The sequence below is a fragment of the Ceratotherium simum genome, chromosome 16, assembly GCF_057802395.1.
Source record: "Ceratotherium simum simum isolate JZ-2026a chromosome 16, ASM5780239v1, whole genome shotgun sequence".
Taxonomy (NCBI): Eukaryota; Metazoa; Chordata; class Mammalia; order Perissodactyla; family Rhinocerotidae; genus Ceratotherium; species Ceratotherium simum.
Window position 1 is genome coordinate 21,680,504 of NC_141915.1, and position 16,586 is coordinate 21,697,089.

At 39.0% G+C, this 16,586-nt stretch overlaps 1 protein-coding gene across 3 annotated transcripts in view; it reads right to left on the minus strand.

Moving 5' to 3' along the window:
* Positions 1–16,586, minus strand: part of MYO1D (myosin ID) — a 312,458-nt gene that overhangs the window by 184,319 nt on the left and 111,553 nt on the right. For all 3 annotated transcript variants that reach the window (XM_004441886.3, XM_087440786.1, XM_087440787.1), the window contains exons 12-14: positions 12,978–13,048; positions 8,933–9,007; positions 3,822–3,954 (exon numbers count right to left, since the gene is read on the minus strand). In XM_004441886.3, coding sequence (XP_004441943.1) covers positions 3,822–3,954; positions 8,933–9,007; positions 12,978–13,048 — 279 coding nt within the window. The remainder of the gene's footprint in view (positions 1–3,821; positions 3,955–8,932; positions 9,008–12,977; positions 13,049–16,586) is intronic.

Below are 16,586 nucleotides of genomic sequence, written 5' to 3' on the forward strand. Positions count from 1 at the left end.
GAGTATGAAAGGCGGCTTTAGTGCTCTGATTATTTTTCCCTTCACTCAGTTAACTTCTGTCTTCACTCAGGCCCAGGTGTGCATATTCCTTGCTTTCTTGTTAGTTCACAGCTGCATTCAAGAAGTTGGTTTCTATAATTTACCTAACATTTTAGTTGTTTTCAGTTGGGATGAGTGGGCACTTAGTTCACCATGCTGCCAGAAAATGCATTACTCATATATATCTTTAAGATCTTTACATCTATGTTCCTAGGTGAAACTGATGTCTCATTTTATTTTCTCACAGTAACCTTGTACCAAGGTAATATTAATCTCATAAAATGAGTTGAGTAGTGGCCTCTCTTCTCCCCATCCTCCAAACAGTTTGTCTATGATAGGGATTATTGGCTCCTTGAAGGATTTGTAAAACTTATCTGTAAAACCATCTGGGCCTGATGTTCTTGGCAGAGTTGGGGGAAAGCAGACTTCTGATTAGTGCTTCAGAATCTTTAAGGTTACTGATTTATTCAGATTTTGTATTTCCTCTTGAGTTAATTTTGATAACATATTTTTCTGGAAAACTATTTAATCTTTCAAATTCATTGGCATACAGTTGTTTTTAATATTCTGATGCTTTTTAAAATCTCTATAGTGTGTGAAGTTGTATGCCTTTTTTCATTCACAGCATTTTTTTTCCTTTTTCTTTACCAGTTTTATTAAAGATTTGTCTATTTGACTAATTTTTTGATCTTTCTATCACTTTTGATTTTTGCTATTTAAAAAGTATTTTCTTCCTTCTTTCTTTAGATTTCCTTTTCAGGCTTCTTGAGTTGAACGTAACTCATTTACTTTCAATCTTCCTTGTTTTTTTATAAAGGCATAACAAGTGGGCCACTTTAGCGGTACTGTACAGATTTTGATAAATTCCTTGTCACGCAGTTCCAGATATTTTATAATTTCCATTGCGATTTCCTCTTCAACTTGTGAGTTATTTAGAACAGCATTTTTTGGTAAGTTTTCAAACACATTAAAAAAAAAACTTCTTTAATGCTGATTTTTATTTTACTTGCTACGAGGATGGAGAACGTATCTGTACATACATTTGTTAAAATGGCTGCAACTTCCTTTGTGATCTAGCATGCGGTCAATTCTTGTAAATGTTCCGGTACACTTGAAAGGAATATGTACTTTCTATTCCCTCGGTACAGAGCTCTTTTGATCTATTAGATAAAGTTTAAACTTGGTCTTCAAAGCTTCTGCATTCTTACTAAGGTTTTTATCTGCTTGATCTATCAGTTTCTGGTCGAGCTGGTTTAAAATCTCCCACTGGGACTGTGGACTTGTCAATTTTTCCTTTAAAAATTTTCAGGTTCTTTTTGTGCTTTGTTGACTTCACGTACAATCACGGCTACGTTGTTAGGTACCTAGTTCAAAATGGCTTTATTGCCTTGGATATTTTCATTTTATTATTATTAGTCTCTTTATCTGTACTAATACTTTTTTTCTTAAATTCTATGCTCTCTCACATTAACATTGCTTTTAACCAGTTTTTCCGGGGGGTGGGAGGCTTGATATATTTTTATCCACCTCTCTGTTTTTAATCTTTCTGCAAGGTGTCATTAAAGTATCTCCTATAAGCAGTATGTACCTGGATTTTCCACCTATCTAGTTAGTCTGTTTAGTCCATTTACATATGTGGTGAGTACCAATTATTTAGATTTATTTCTATCATATTATTTTGTATTTTCTAAATGTAACATTTTTCCTCAGTTTCTGCCCCACCTACCTTCCCGCCTTCTATTGATAAGTTGTCTATATTCCTTTGCTTGTCCCTGCTCCCTCTCTCACTACCCCACCTCCACAAACACACAAATTGGGAAGCTGAGGCAGAGACTGCTAAGCTAGTTGCCTACCTCATATGCTCTATCTTTCTCCTACTTTGAAACAGAATACTTATTTCTAGGTGAGAGTACTGCTGACCAGAATAAAAATGCACTTCCCAGCTTCCCCGGCAACTAGGTACAGCAAATGAGACGTAGCTGAAGTGCTGTGTGAGACTTACAGGAAGTCTCTTTAAAAGGGAAGAACCTCCAGCTGCTATCCTGGACCAGGAGGATGGACGCCGAGCACTAGGATGGTAGAGCAGACAGACAGAAGGAACCTGGCTCCCTGACAACCTTAGAGCTGTTTTACCACTCTCGGGATACCCTCTTCTGTACTTCATTTACAGAAGAGAGAAATAAATATCTCTCTTGTTTCAGTCACTAATGAAGCTGAATGTGATTCCTGGTACAGAAATTATAGATGGTTCTAGCATGGTTATTTTTAAAAAATGCACATTTAGCTACCAATTTTAGAAAATAAAAGTGATTCTTTGCTAGTTAATTAAATTAGTATATTTTATAACAATATATTTATAAATATATTTTATAAATATATTAATCAAATGGATTTTATAAAATTCTGTGTTCAACTCTTATTTCTCGTGTCACATGACTTCCAGGTTCACTCTGCTTCTTGCTGGATGAGGCAGGTCGACAGTGCCATGCAGAGACACAAAAAGAGGAAAGGTTCTAATGGTATTCTAGTCTTCGGCTCTGGGGTCCTCACCCCTGCCTTTCTGGAGGTTTGATTATACAAGCCAACAAATTGTGCTTATTTGTTGTCACTTGAGGCCAAAGAATCCTGACGAAAAGAAATAGAAAGCTACTGAACAGACGTGTTCTTGTGGGATTTGCCTAATTTATCCATAGTGAAAGAACCAGAAACAGTATAGATTCAGATTCTTACAGAGGAAGTTGATTAAAAAAAAAAAAGATAACAACGAACAAGAAAATACACAGGAAAAGTACCAGCAGAGGAAGATAAAAATGAAGGAACTAAAAATAACGAGTTCCTGAATGCTGCCTAATTTATCAGACTTGTCAACAGCAGCAGTTAAGAGTAGAAATCTGTTCTTTAAGGAAAAAAAACAGACTGAAGTTATCAAACAGTATTAAACTTCAAAAGAACAATAAAAAGCAGAAACAGCTGTCAATAATACATCTTTTTGTTTCGACTATTTAAAACAGCCTACAGGCAATACTTAAATACTGAACTTCCTCTTAAAACCCTATCTGGTCATTTTGTACTCAGATATGATATATGGATAGTGTATTACTATTTAGTTCAAGATTCTTTTTTAAGCCAGACCCTATCTTCAGCACAAGGCTGAAGTTCATTTTGTCAGGCACATGCTATACTTTACAGTTATATATGTATTTTAAAGATCTCACTAAGACTTTCCCCTTTACAACAACAGTAGGATAAAAAGCCTAAATTTAAGAAAAGCATTTCATCTGGGACACAAACAATTGTTTTACCCAGCAACGCTAAAAAAAAAAAAGAAAAAACAAACAAAAAATAGGAATAAAAATTCCATTATAATATTCACTTTAAATATATATCCATCAGAGGCCGGCCCCGTGGCGTAGCGGTTAAGTGCGCGTGCTCTGCTGCTGGCGGCCCGGGTTCGGATTCCGGGCACGTACCGATGCACTGCTTGTCAGCCCATGCTGTGGCAGCGTCCCATATAAAGTGGAGGAAGACGGGCACAGATGTTAGCCCAGGGCCAGTCTTCCTCAGCAAAAAGAGGAGGATTGGCGTGGATGTTAGCTCAGGGCTGATCTTCCTCACAGAAAAATAAATGAATAAATAAATAAATATATATATATATATATATATATATATTCATCAATTTGATTGACTATAATTCCCTAAAAAAGAAATCATACATTCTCTATAACATATATTAAGAAGGACTCTATGAATTAAAATGGATATTTAGAAAATAAAATAATTACCTTTGATGCAAGGTTGTCTACCAAAGCGATCATGGAGTTCTTAAACAAGGTGGCAGCGGTCAGAGGTCGCTTGGTCACCTCTGTAATGCTCAGTTTCCCTTCGGGCCACATATTCTTCAGCACGGGATTTGAACTGAGAAGCAGAGAAAGAGCAATTCAAACGTTACATTCAAATAAGCTGAATAAGAATTGCTAAGCAATCCTGTTGAACTGTATCCTGGGAGTCACAATTGGCCTGCAGACTGAACCCACGGGGCCTAACTGGAAGAATCACTCCATCCAGAAAATTATGCTGAAAATGAAATGACAGATACTGCACCACAGATCGAGAAGATGTGTCCAAACTATACTGCATTTAAAAAATTCTTTAAACTTCTTTAAAGTGACATCTATATTATTATAACCTAGGATCCTCAAATGGTTAACATGGTTCTTACAATACATACATAAAATAAAATTATTTTGGGAGTAGTATAAAAATGAGGACAAACCACTAGTAGGAAAACGATCTTCAATGTCATGGCAGAAAACATGAAAGTGAAAGCATTTTCTCATTGAAACAAATATTCATACAGAATAGGTAACCCTACAAAAAGCCAGGTCTTTCTAAAAATACAGATAGGAATATAAAATAACCCTTTCCACACTGTCTACTAGTAAATCCCTTTACTGCCTCTGAATTTATGAACACATTTATAGGTAGCATTCGCAGTGACAATATCTTATTGATGTGACACTAAGACTGCTGCAATTCAATTCTTAGAGTGCACTTCAGGCCAGTTTTCATGCTAAAAATTATATACTCATTATCTGGCTCTGTGGAGATATTTTTAAAAACGTGTGGTGGTCTCAACTCTGATTTTCTGTTTCATTTCAGGTGCTTTTGATTTTAAAGTAATTGGAACTTGAAATGTTGCTTGCTTTCTGGAAACATTTCTCTTGTCAGAAATTTACTTAAAAAAATTGGGAGTTGAGAAAAGACTTATTAACATGGACATTCTTTGCTAATTATGTTTACTATTACCATCACTTTGGCCTCTTTTCTTTTCCTGGTATAAAATTGAGAAAATTGAGTTGGTTCCCCAAACACCTAAGTTTCTGTACACAGAGGCTCAAAATAACAGCTGCAAAATGCCAGAATGGATGACAAGGAACAAAGAAGATAAATGGTGAGCTGAAGACTGACTGGGTCTGTGAATGAAGACAAAGGAACACTCCCAGCCCTCACCATTGCTAGCGAGCAGTGCCAACTACCATCAAAAGTGGCTATAAAACGATGCAATGATCTATAGCTTATGGACCCAGTTTTATTATGTTCTAGTCCTATTTCATAATTTTCCAATGATATACATATCAATAAAAATGACCACATAAACGTATATTGTTTTTCCTTAACTGTTCCATCCTAACCTTTAGCAGAGAGAGAATTTAAGGCAATGACTCTCAACCTTTAGTGCACATGATGCCTGGATGCCTTCCTAACACCTACTGAACAGAACTTCCAGAAAGTAGAGCATGTGTACTTTGAAAATTCTGATGCATGCCAAAGAATGAAAATCACTGGCTTTGGGTGTATGCAGTTTCTACCCCAAATTCCACCTTACTCACTGTTGGCCATATTTAGAGACTATTCCCGTACTGCCTTGTAAATGGAGGGAGAGGGGAAAGTTGGAAATGAAGGAAATAAGACGTTTATTATTATTATATTATTAAACTGTAGAATTGATACATAATGAATCAAAACAGACACATACAACCATTTTAAAGAGAAAGCACTTTCAGGCCAGTAAGTCATAAATGTAATATTAAGAAAATAGTTTTCAAACATTTAAAAGAACTCTTTTTTTAAAGGAAAGCTTATTTATCCAGAAACCCAATATGTATAATAGATAAGGCAGAACTTATCTGGCTAACAAGAGAGGAGTAAAAAGTCTGCACGTGGCCTGCCACCTGCTTGCTTCCTTCCTCCTTCCATTTACACACACACACACACACACGCACCTGTGCGTGTACACTCTCAAGGTCTACAGAACTAGAGATCCAAGGATTACTCTTTAAACATATACAAAGAAAGAAAGGATTGAAAGTTGGGGAGGTTGTTTAGCATGGAAGCATCGAAAATTGTCCAGAGGCAAAGGTAGCCCCTTCAAACACCATCTAGGAGGATGATTTTAGCCAAAATAATTTCAAGACTTCCCATCCCACTGGCAAGGCCTTTCCTATTATGGAGATAGATAGAATAAGCTGTAGTCAGTAGACTTTTAATCTTTTCCACCTTTGGCAAGGCCATCCCTATTGTGAAATGGATTCAGCTTCCCCTGATGCCTTTAATTGTTGGATTTATCTAAGTTCCTTTGTTCTGATTCTCTGCTTACCAAGCAACTAAGCATTCCGGATTCTACAGGTAATATTTTTCACTGTCAATTAATAAACCAGAATTCTCGCTGCTATTTGACTTCCCAAGCAGATTTTCCATAGGGAAAAAGCCTGTCATACCAACGCAGGTATTCCGTTCCTGCAGGTACTCCATGCGACTGTTAGATTTTTCACTGGAAATAAATTCACACACTGCTTTGTTCCCACATTGGTCCTGTGGTCCTGTGAGCCTGGAGTTATGTGAATTCACGACTGGAAGGTGGAGCTGTTCTCAGTGAGCTGAACGTCTGGGCCATGATGAATTCACCAAGGTAATGAATGCCACCTTGTGCAGCCTCCTGGTACACAGACCGGCTGCCTTCTCCAGGCAAGACACCCTGACATTGCCACTAGCCAACCAAGGCTATTTTTCCAATTTGAGTTTTTGACACTTTTTACACAGAGCAATGCGAGACTCTGTCATTTGTCCCTCAAAACGGGTGCATCTTACCTGATAAATCAAGCATTGAAATTCCTTTCTGAAAGTCCCTTTTCTCCATGACCAGCTTACAGAGATCCCCTCTTACATTCCCATGTCTCTGTAACTTTCTAGTGATGATAGCTCCATCACCGTTCTTGCTGGCTTCATCATCCACACGGATGAATCATTCTACAGCAAAACTTCTTGAAAGAATTGTTTGAACACAATGTCTCCACATCCTCATTTTCTGTATTCTCGAGCCCACTTTGATCAGACATTTGTCTTCACGATTCTACTGAAACCAGTGTTGTCAAGAGACCCCGACCTTCATGTTAGCAAATCCAAGGGTTAATCTTGGTCCTCACATCACTCTACTTTTGACAGCATTTGACACAGTTCATAATTTTTTTCTTCTTAAAGCGTTGTTTTCTTGGCTTGGCCTCTGCAACACCAGATTTCTGGTTTTCTTCCTACCTCACTGGCATGCTCTCAGTTTCCTTTGCTACTTCTTCCTTTCTTGCTTGACACTAAACGTTGGAGTGTCTCAGGGATTCGTCTATTGACCTCTTCTCTCATTTTTTATTTATGTTCACCCTAGATAATTTCATCCCAGCTATGGCTTTAAATACTATCAATATACTGATGACCATGAATTTGCATCTCTAGTCCCACCTTTACCCTGAGTTCTAGATGCATACATGCAATTGCCTATTTGGCATTTTCAAACGGATATCCAATATGCAACCCCAACATCACATATCCAAACAAAACTCTTGACTTTCCCCACCAAATTAGCTCCTCCTCTTGACTTTCCCACATCAAGCATCCCTTCCCCACTGCTCTGGCCTCTTTGATTTCTGTTTTTCTCGCATACCACACATCCTATCCATCAACAAATCTTGTTGGCTCTACTTTCAAAATATTACCCACTCTGACCACTTTTCATCATCTGTGTCACTACCATCCAAGTCTCAGCCTGGATTACTAAACTAGCTTCCTAACTGGTCTGCCCCTGTCTACTCTTGCCCTTTATGGTATGTGTTGTACACAGTAGCCCTGGTGATTTCTTTAAAATATAAAGCACATCATATAGTGAATTCCAATGGCTTCCCTTCATACTTCATCCTTACCTTGGCTCACAGACTCTTCATGATCCCGGCCCTGTTGACCCCTTTCAATTTATTCCCTACCACTCTCCCTGTCCCTCATTCTATTTGTAGCCACACTGGCCTTCTTGCTGTCCTCAATACACCCAAGCTCATTCCCACCTGAGCACCTTGGTACTAGCTGTTCTCTCTGCCTGACATGCTCTTCCCCAACATGTCCATGGCTTGCTCCCTCACTTCATTCAGGCCTCTGCTCAAATGTCACCTCTTTTAAGACACCTTTTCTGACCACCCTATCTAGAACACCTCCCCTGCCTTCCTTGTCTGTACCCTCAATCTCTTACCTACTTTATTTTTCTTCACACTTGAATGAAGTGTGAAGCACTTGACACTACCTGAAAGTTAGTTGTTTTCTTGTTTGACTGTCACCTCCACTAGAATATAAGATCCACGAGGGCAGGGATTTTGGTCGCAGCTATATCCCACAGCATAGAAGAACGTGTGGCTCAGATGTGCTTAATACATCTTGGATGATCTACTGACCAACGGACTGAGCAGACTTAATAAATGAGTGACTACAGTTCTCTGATCCCAAAGGAGAAGCTGGCCAAGAATCCTCTTTCTTCTTCTTGGGCCTTCTTTCTAAAGTAACCATACTGGGTTTGAACTTGCCATCCTTTGCCTGGTCTTATTTCCTCACAGTTCTTTCACATTTTCTTGGATTGTGAGAAGATTCTGTCCACTTAGGATCATCACTGACACTAGACGTCAGTCTGCTATTAGAATGGTCTTTTAGTTGGGGGCAAAGACACTACAGTGGGAATCTGAGTGTGTAAAGCTTTCAGCTGGGTCAGAGGTTATCTGACACTCCCACGGCCACTGGCCTAGCCAGTGGGGGTGCCGGAAGGGTGGCAGCAGTGAACAGAGACACCGAGGCAACCCAAGGGAAATCAAGGAAAATTGTATTAGTAGCAGTTCCCTGCCCTAAGTTTATAGATTTTAGAATCATAATGTAACATACTACTTTATTCATTAATCATGATCAAGCAGAACTAGAAAATTTGGCAGAAACTCTTAAAATTGTCACATAAAAGTAACCAAGTGCACACATATTATGTAATATATATGTCAAAGAGCTTAATGTAAAGATAATAAAATTTCAATCCTACCTGTTATACATGAGGCGCTTGAAATCTTGAAATAAAGTGTCTTTATTTTTGTCAATAAAACCGACGACAGAATAGCTAATAGAGAAAAAAAATAGAAAACTTGCATTATTCACCAAGCAAGACCCACATTTAAGCTTTCTAGAAGTTTACAAGCCTTTCCACTGTTAACTCTGCAATCAGTCATCTGTAAAGCTGATACTGCCCACCTTGTGCTGTGTTAAAGGATATCAAATTTACCTACTAAATAGATGGGAAGCTGTTCCTATTCCTCAAAAGCAGAGCAAACATCAGTACCATCATTACAATTAAGATCATCATTTACTACTGGTTTATTGCTTACCTCAAGAAGACGACTTTTAAAAAGATAGCTGTATTGATCATCCAGCATTCCTAAGATAAAAGCAAAACAGCAACATACAGGAACTAATAGTCTCTTCTGTAGGGAGGTCAAGTGACTTGCCTAAGGTTCGCTCAGTGTGTTCAGGGTGGGATAAAAGAATCCAAGAAGAACTGCAAAGGATGGTAAGATATGGATAAGCAGAGGAGAAAGAGCAAGGCAGACCACACAGGGAAACAGATTAAATGAAGGGACGGAAGCAGGCACATGCATGGAGTTCTTAAGAGACAATGAGGTCAGTAGTCATGGTTTGGAGGAAGGGAGATGAGTCAGGTCTTGAAAGTCCAGCTAGGATTGCAGTTGGTGACAAAGGCAGGAATGGGAGCTGCTCTGCTGCAGTGCCTGCACGGACTCTCCGAGGAGTAAACTCAGTGCTGGGCGTATAAAAGCAATGGAGGATTCTGGGTGATTAAGACAGAGGCTAGGAGGCTGAGCAAATAGTAACTCTAGATGCAGCTGCTCCTTACAGCTCTGCTTTCTTACCTGTCTATATTTTCTTCCTTGACAATCACATCAATGTAAACAATTATCAGATCTCTAACCCTGACCTCTCACCAACGTTTCAGCCTTACATGTTTAATTCTGCAAGAAAGTTCCTTCAGGTTGTACTGCCCATAGGCACTTAAAGGTCACCAGGTCCAAAATTATTTCCTTGTCTCCTCCAGCCTAGGTCTTCTTAACACCTTCAAGTCACTGAACCCTTGAAGTTGTCTGACTTTTAATCAATTGTCTAGCCCATAAAATCCAAACTTCAAAGTCCTTATTTTGGCCTTTGGACTCACTGTGATTTGATCTCAATCTACTTTTCCAGGCATTTCTACTTCTCTATGCTACAAAAAGGATACACACCAGTGAAATGGACCTAGTTGCTATTTCATGAATATTTTTAGCACCCTTCCCACTTCTTCTCATAAAAATAATTCCTGGTATCTAAGGACCAGCATTAGCCTTCCCAGGTTTATCACACAGATAGAAATATTTTATCATTTGCTTATTCTGAATTCTGACAACACTTATTATTACTTATATGGCAATTATTTTAGACCATCTTTTATTATATCAATGTATGTATGTAAATCTGTATATATATGTATACTATATGTATATAATATTATATATATAATATGTATATTAGGTATATAAATAAATACACACACAACTATATACGTATGTATGCATCTTACATGGAAAGTTCTTTGTGGGCAGGGACCATACTTTACCAAGTGTTGCACACACAGAAGATAGCCAATAAAAATCTAGAAAAGGATTGAAAGGCTTAAGGAGAGAAAGGGAAGTCCAGGGCAGTGCATATCCCTCAAAGTGGTCAGCTAGTATTCTGGGCCGGGAGTCTGGAAACCTAGTTATTGTCTCAGCTCTTCTATAAACTTGCTGTGTGACCTTGGGTAAGCATTTTACATACTCTGCATAAGTCTCTTCAGCTGTAAAACAAAGGAGCTGGCCTAGGTGATCTCCCAGGCCTCTGTCCAGCTCTGCTTTTCTGCCATTCTGAGCTGTATGAAAGTACCCTGCAAGTGAGGCTGGATTTTCAGGGTGGGATACCTGTACTGTACTGGATCTTCCCTCTTCAGTATTCTGGAACCTGGGAACAGGACTAGAAAAAGTGGAAAACGCTGCCATTCCAGCACTAACGGCTAGTTTGACAGATGGGGTGATAATTTTGAGCCTATGATTCTAGAGTTTTAAGTTAAATTAGGAACAGCTATTAAAATTTCTTCAACTGTCTCTTTGGCATTTATAGAGATGATCATTGCTTTTTGTTGTTGTTTAATCTCTTCCTGTAATGGGTTATATGAATAGAACTCCTAACATAAAAAATAAGGAGAAAGGAAGAGAGAGAACTTCAAACAAAAACAAGATAAGGAGCAGTGTTCAGTGGACAGTAAAATACACTAAATGTAGTAGGCTAAAAAATGATCCCCTGGAAGACATTCATGTCAAATTCCTTGGAACCTGTGAATGTTACCTTATATGGTAGAAAATGTGATTACGTTAAGGGTCTTGAGAGGAGAAATTTGTATTACTCAGGTGGGCTCTAAATGTCATCACAAGTCTAGTTTTCAGATAGAGGCAGAGGGAAATTTTTTTTTTTTTTTTTGTGAGGAAGATCAGCCCTGAGCTAACATCCATGCCAATCCTCCTCTTTTTGCTGAGGAAGACTGGCCCTGAGCTAACATCTATTGCCAATCCTCCTCCTTTTTTCCCCAAAGCCCCAGTAGATAGTTGTATGTCATGGTTGCACATCCTTCTAGTTGCTGTATGTGGGATGCCACCTCAGCATGGCTGGAGAAGTGGTGAGTCGGTGCGCGCCCGGGATCCGAACCCAGGCCAACAGCAGCGGAGCGCGCGCGCTTAACTGCTAGACCACGGGGCTGGCCTCCAGAGGGAGGTTTAACAGAGACACACTGAAGAGGGGGAGGCGAGGTGACCACAGAGGCAGAGATGGGAGTGACGCGGCCACAAGCCAAGGAAAGCCTACAGCCACCTCCTCTAAATCCTTCAGAGTGAGGCCCTGCCAACACCTAGATTTCAAACTTCCGGCCTCCAGAACTGTGAAAGAATAAATTTTTCTTGTTTTAAGCCATCAATTTGTAGTAATTTGTTACAGCGGCCCTAGGAAACTAAAATACTAAGGTAGTTATATTTTCTTATCAATTTCTGCTTTTACTGTAATCAGAAAATGTGGCTTGTGAGAATTTTGCTTTTTCAAATAACATTTGAAAAATAATGTGGAAAACCTGGTTTTTGCTCATATCGTTACCCAACTACTTATAAGTGGTGACTCACCTCTGGGCCTGCATGCCTGCTGTCTCTTCCGCTTGGAATGCCCTCTCTCTTCTCTCCTCTCTTCTTAATTCTTTCCCCTGACCAAGCCTCTTTTACTTTAGGACTCAGCATGGATACCACTTCCTCCAGCAAGACTCCTCTACACTCCTCACTCTGGGTTAATGATTCCTCCTCAATATTTCCATAATGCCTGGGCATCTCTTGTTTAACCCTTTCCATTCTGCATTCTAGTGACTTATCATGTATCTATTTGTATCTACCACTAAACTGTTAGCTTCTTCAGGGAAAGGCCCATCTTATCCATCTTTCTTTTTTTTTTTTTTTTTTTTAAGATTTTATTTATTTATTTTTTCCCCCCAAAGCCCCAGTAGATAGTTGTGTGTCACAGCTGCACATCCTTCTAGTTGCTGTATGTGGGACGCGGCCTCAGCATGGCCGGAGAAGCAGCGCGTCGGTGCGAGCCCGGGATCCGAACCCGGGTCGCCAGCAGTGGAGCGCGCTCACTTAACCACCAAGCCACGGGGCCGGCCCTTATCCATCTTTCTAACCTAGTTCTTAACATACTTCCATGATTTATTTATCCATCAGCTGATTTTGACTGAGTGCCAACTATGCCAGGAACTGTGCATGGCCACATAGTGCGTGCTCAATAAATGTTTGAAAAGCAAGGAATGAATGAAGCTATGCCAATTTTTTAAAGCAAAGAGATTATAATACATTGGCATACAATATGACTGAAAAATGCAAATGAACAGGAAAACAATTTCTATTTTCCCTGGTTATATTTTCAGAAGTGAACCTGCATGCAAATCATCACGTTAGGTACCAAAGTAAGATACTCACACTACATCACCTGCGTAATGTCGGATTCGAAAATCTCGATCAAACTCCAGGATTTTGTCTGAGGCACAGAGCTAAGAAATCAAGAAGAAGATGATTTTGAAAACAGACATTTTCACTTTCCTAAAAATATATTCCAACTTAACATAAGATGATAATGTCACAAATCATGATATCATTCTGAATGAAATCACATTGCATGGGGCTTGATTTAGATATTTGGCTTAAGTGGTAAAGACTGTGAGCTTTCACCAGAAATCCACACAGCTAGACTTCATTTCCCAGCCACCCTTGCAGTGGGAAATGGCCAAGTGACCAAGTTCTGGACAATGGAAGGTGAGTGGAAGTGAGGTGAGGCTGTTCCAAGCCAGAGCTGGTAAGAAGTAGGCAATCCTCCTCTGTGCTTGTTCCTCCTCCCACTAGTAGATCGCAGAGAAGGTCAATCCATACGGGATGGAAGAGCCATAAGATGGAAGAAGTCTGAGTGCTTGAGAGAGAAACAGACTTCTATTGTCTATGACACTTAAATGTTGGCTGCTATCTTAACACAGCCCAGCTTACTCTAACTGCCCATGTTCCACTTAAGAAGGACCATATTGAAGGCTTGTTATCTGCTAGGCACATACATCTCATTCAGTCCTCACAACTGATATTTAAAGCATTATGGGCTCTCTCTTACACACATGGAAACTAAGGCTCAAAGAGGTTAGGTAATTGGCCCAAAGTCACATAGCTAGTTAGTGCTAGCTCTGGGAAGGATTCTTGGAACAAAATGTAATGTCTGTGCTTTCCTATGTATACAACAGCCTGGCTCACCTGTCTTCTGCTAAGCTGGGACTCCAGTTCAGGTCTACCAATTCACAGAAGATCAACCTTCTGCAGCATTTTCTCCCTGAAGAGGAATACTTTATGGAAACGCAGTTCTATACAGCCCTGGTGGCCTCCATAACTTTCTGCAATTTTCCTTGTTACAGTAGCACCCAGACTTCTTTGTCTGCCCTCTGAAGGATCACTTGATATCCTATAGATTCTAACGCAGACATCTAAGAATCCACAAAGCACTGAGCGCAGTTACGTACAAAAACCACTTTGACTGTAGTGTTAGATATCAAACAACTCCAACCAGGATGGTAGGTTCTACGCTAATAACTAGATTGTTAAAAGAATAATTAGTCTATTAATCTGACAAGCGAATAATTACAGGAAATTAGAATCAGATTTCTGAGGTTCAAATCTTGGCTCTCCCATCTATGCTCTGTCTCGTTTAGTAATTACTTATCTCAGAGAGTTGTTCTGAAGGTTAAATGAACTATGGAGACCAAAGTGTCTAACATACAGAGAGGTCTCCAAAATATTTAATTCCTCTTTCCTTCTCTCTCTCTCTCATTAACCACTTTCAAGAAACCCTTTTATTCATAAAACCCCCAACATAAAAGGACCCAAGAAATTTCTACACTAATTGAATATGCTTACATTTGGATCCTGCAAAGTCTCAACTGATCTGAACTCAAAAGGTTTTAGATTTTTCCTTACTTTTTAAAAATAATAATAGTTATGTATTTATCATTTAACTTTATGTTAATAATATTTTAAATGGTAGTTTTATGGTTTATCAAATCATTTGCCTGCCTCTCCATGGCAACTTTAACGCATAAGAAACAATTTAGCTCCTAAATAAATACAAGCCAGAAAGCTCTTATTTAACATGCCAATAACTCTAGCTAATCAGTAACCCGTAGCAAATGGTAATACCTGGCTTAGCATACAGGACAACAGCCTTATTTAACAGAAAGATTCATAGTGATGAAAATATCCTGACAGCTTGAGTATTTCATTTCTTTCCTTCATTAGGCAAAAATCCCAGAAAAGAACACAATTTAAAAGTTTCCATCTCAGGACTTGTCTGGGGGATGACGCTGAGGAAGGAGCCACCTGGTCTGGGAGTTGGGGGAACCTGGGTACCCACATGTAAAAAAAAGAAAAGGAAAAAAAATGCCTATCTCCACAGATATATTACTGTTTAGCATTTTCTATCTGATCAGTAGCAACTGCTTAAAAGTCCTCTGTCCAGTAAAAGTACTTCCAAAATATTTGGTTGATAAATTTGATGCAGGTGTATAAATGGCCAAGGTGAACATATCAAAATGAGGTGATTTCTCATGTGAGATTAATAGTTATTTATTTCAAAGAAGTGGCGCCTTGCATGTTTCAGTTTAAAATTCAATATCCCATAAGCTTTGTTTGGTATGATCGTGACCAACTCGATTCAATTTGACAAACACTGACTGTCTACCCTCTGGTAGGCACAATGCTAGGGGAGTCTCCCAAACCGGAGCCGTGATTATAAAGGACATTTATAACCCATCCCGCAAAGTCAGGACATTTGCCTGTGTAATCAATCATGCTATCTTTAAAAGCATCACTCTAAACTATTTATGTTGCTTCTAACTTTGCTCACTGCTTTTTTCCAGCACCCAGGATTATACCTGGAAATTGTGAGGCACTTATTAAGTATTTGTGTTATGAATGGAGAGTGACGGAAGGAATACCTCTAATTGGAACCCTAATGTCAAAGATCAGACCGTAGTATCTGAAAGTCGACTTGTAGTAGGGCTACAAGCCAATCCTCAGTTACAGACCAAGGAGAATATTTTAGAAATAAACTGGCCCAAAATAAATATCAGCCAGTAATCTATTTCTTGATGACTTACGTTTTAACTAGTTAAATGTGGAATCTTACTGTTCTGATTACATAATTTCAAAGCGGACAGAGTTAGAAAATAGATTTATTCGTGCCAAAAAATGGCAGTGCGTCATAGATTTATATGGAAATATGGAGGAGCAGAAATGTTTGCTCCCTTCTTTACGGAAGTGAACAAGCATGGGGCTTGTTTCTCCTTCAGCTTATGGTTGCTAGACAAGGCTGTATTTGTAGGGAACACCCAGGGATGATGGTGTCTCTCTCCTAGGACAAATATTATGGCAACATACGAGATGCAAGGCACAGCACAAAGGTCTGATAACCACACTGACACCAATTACAGAAATGTGATCTGTTTATAACAGTTTTGGAACGTGAAAGATAAGGAGTTAAAGGATACTCACTCATTTAAGGAATGAGTTTCCTTGTAACAACTAGAATTACAGATAGAATTTCTCTGTTTTCACGAGAGCCACAATGTCTGAAGAACTATGGCAGAGCACACATACTACATTTTATGACTGAGGAGCATTACAGTAAAAAGTCAAGGACAAAAGCTATTTTCAGTGCCAGAGTTAGCAGATGCAGGAGCAAAATTCTAGCACATGAACAAGGACTCTGCACCTATTGGTTATAAATGACATCATGCTTTCTAAAGAATCACGTTCATTTTTCCTATTTCTAGCAAATTGAATAGTCTGGAGCTCCCTCTCCTGGGTATTATGATTTTTATCAGTCTCATCATCCTATAAACCAGAGAGGCAGAATTCATCCACAGCAAGAAATCATTTAACAGATGCTTATGGCCTTTCTTTCTTAGTTGAGTGGACATTCTTTTAACTCAACATATAAAACCATTTAATTCTGCCAAACAACGAGGAAAATCTTACAGATCAAAAGGAGAAGTTCTC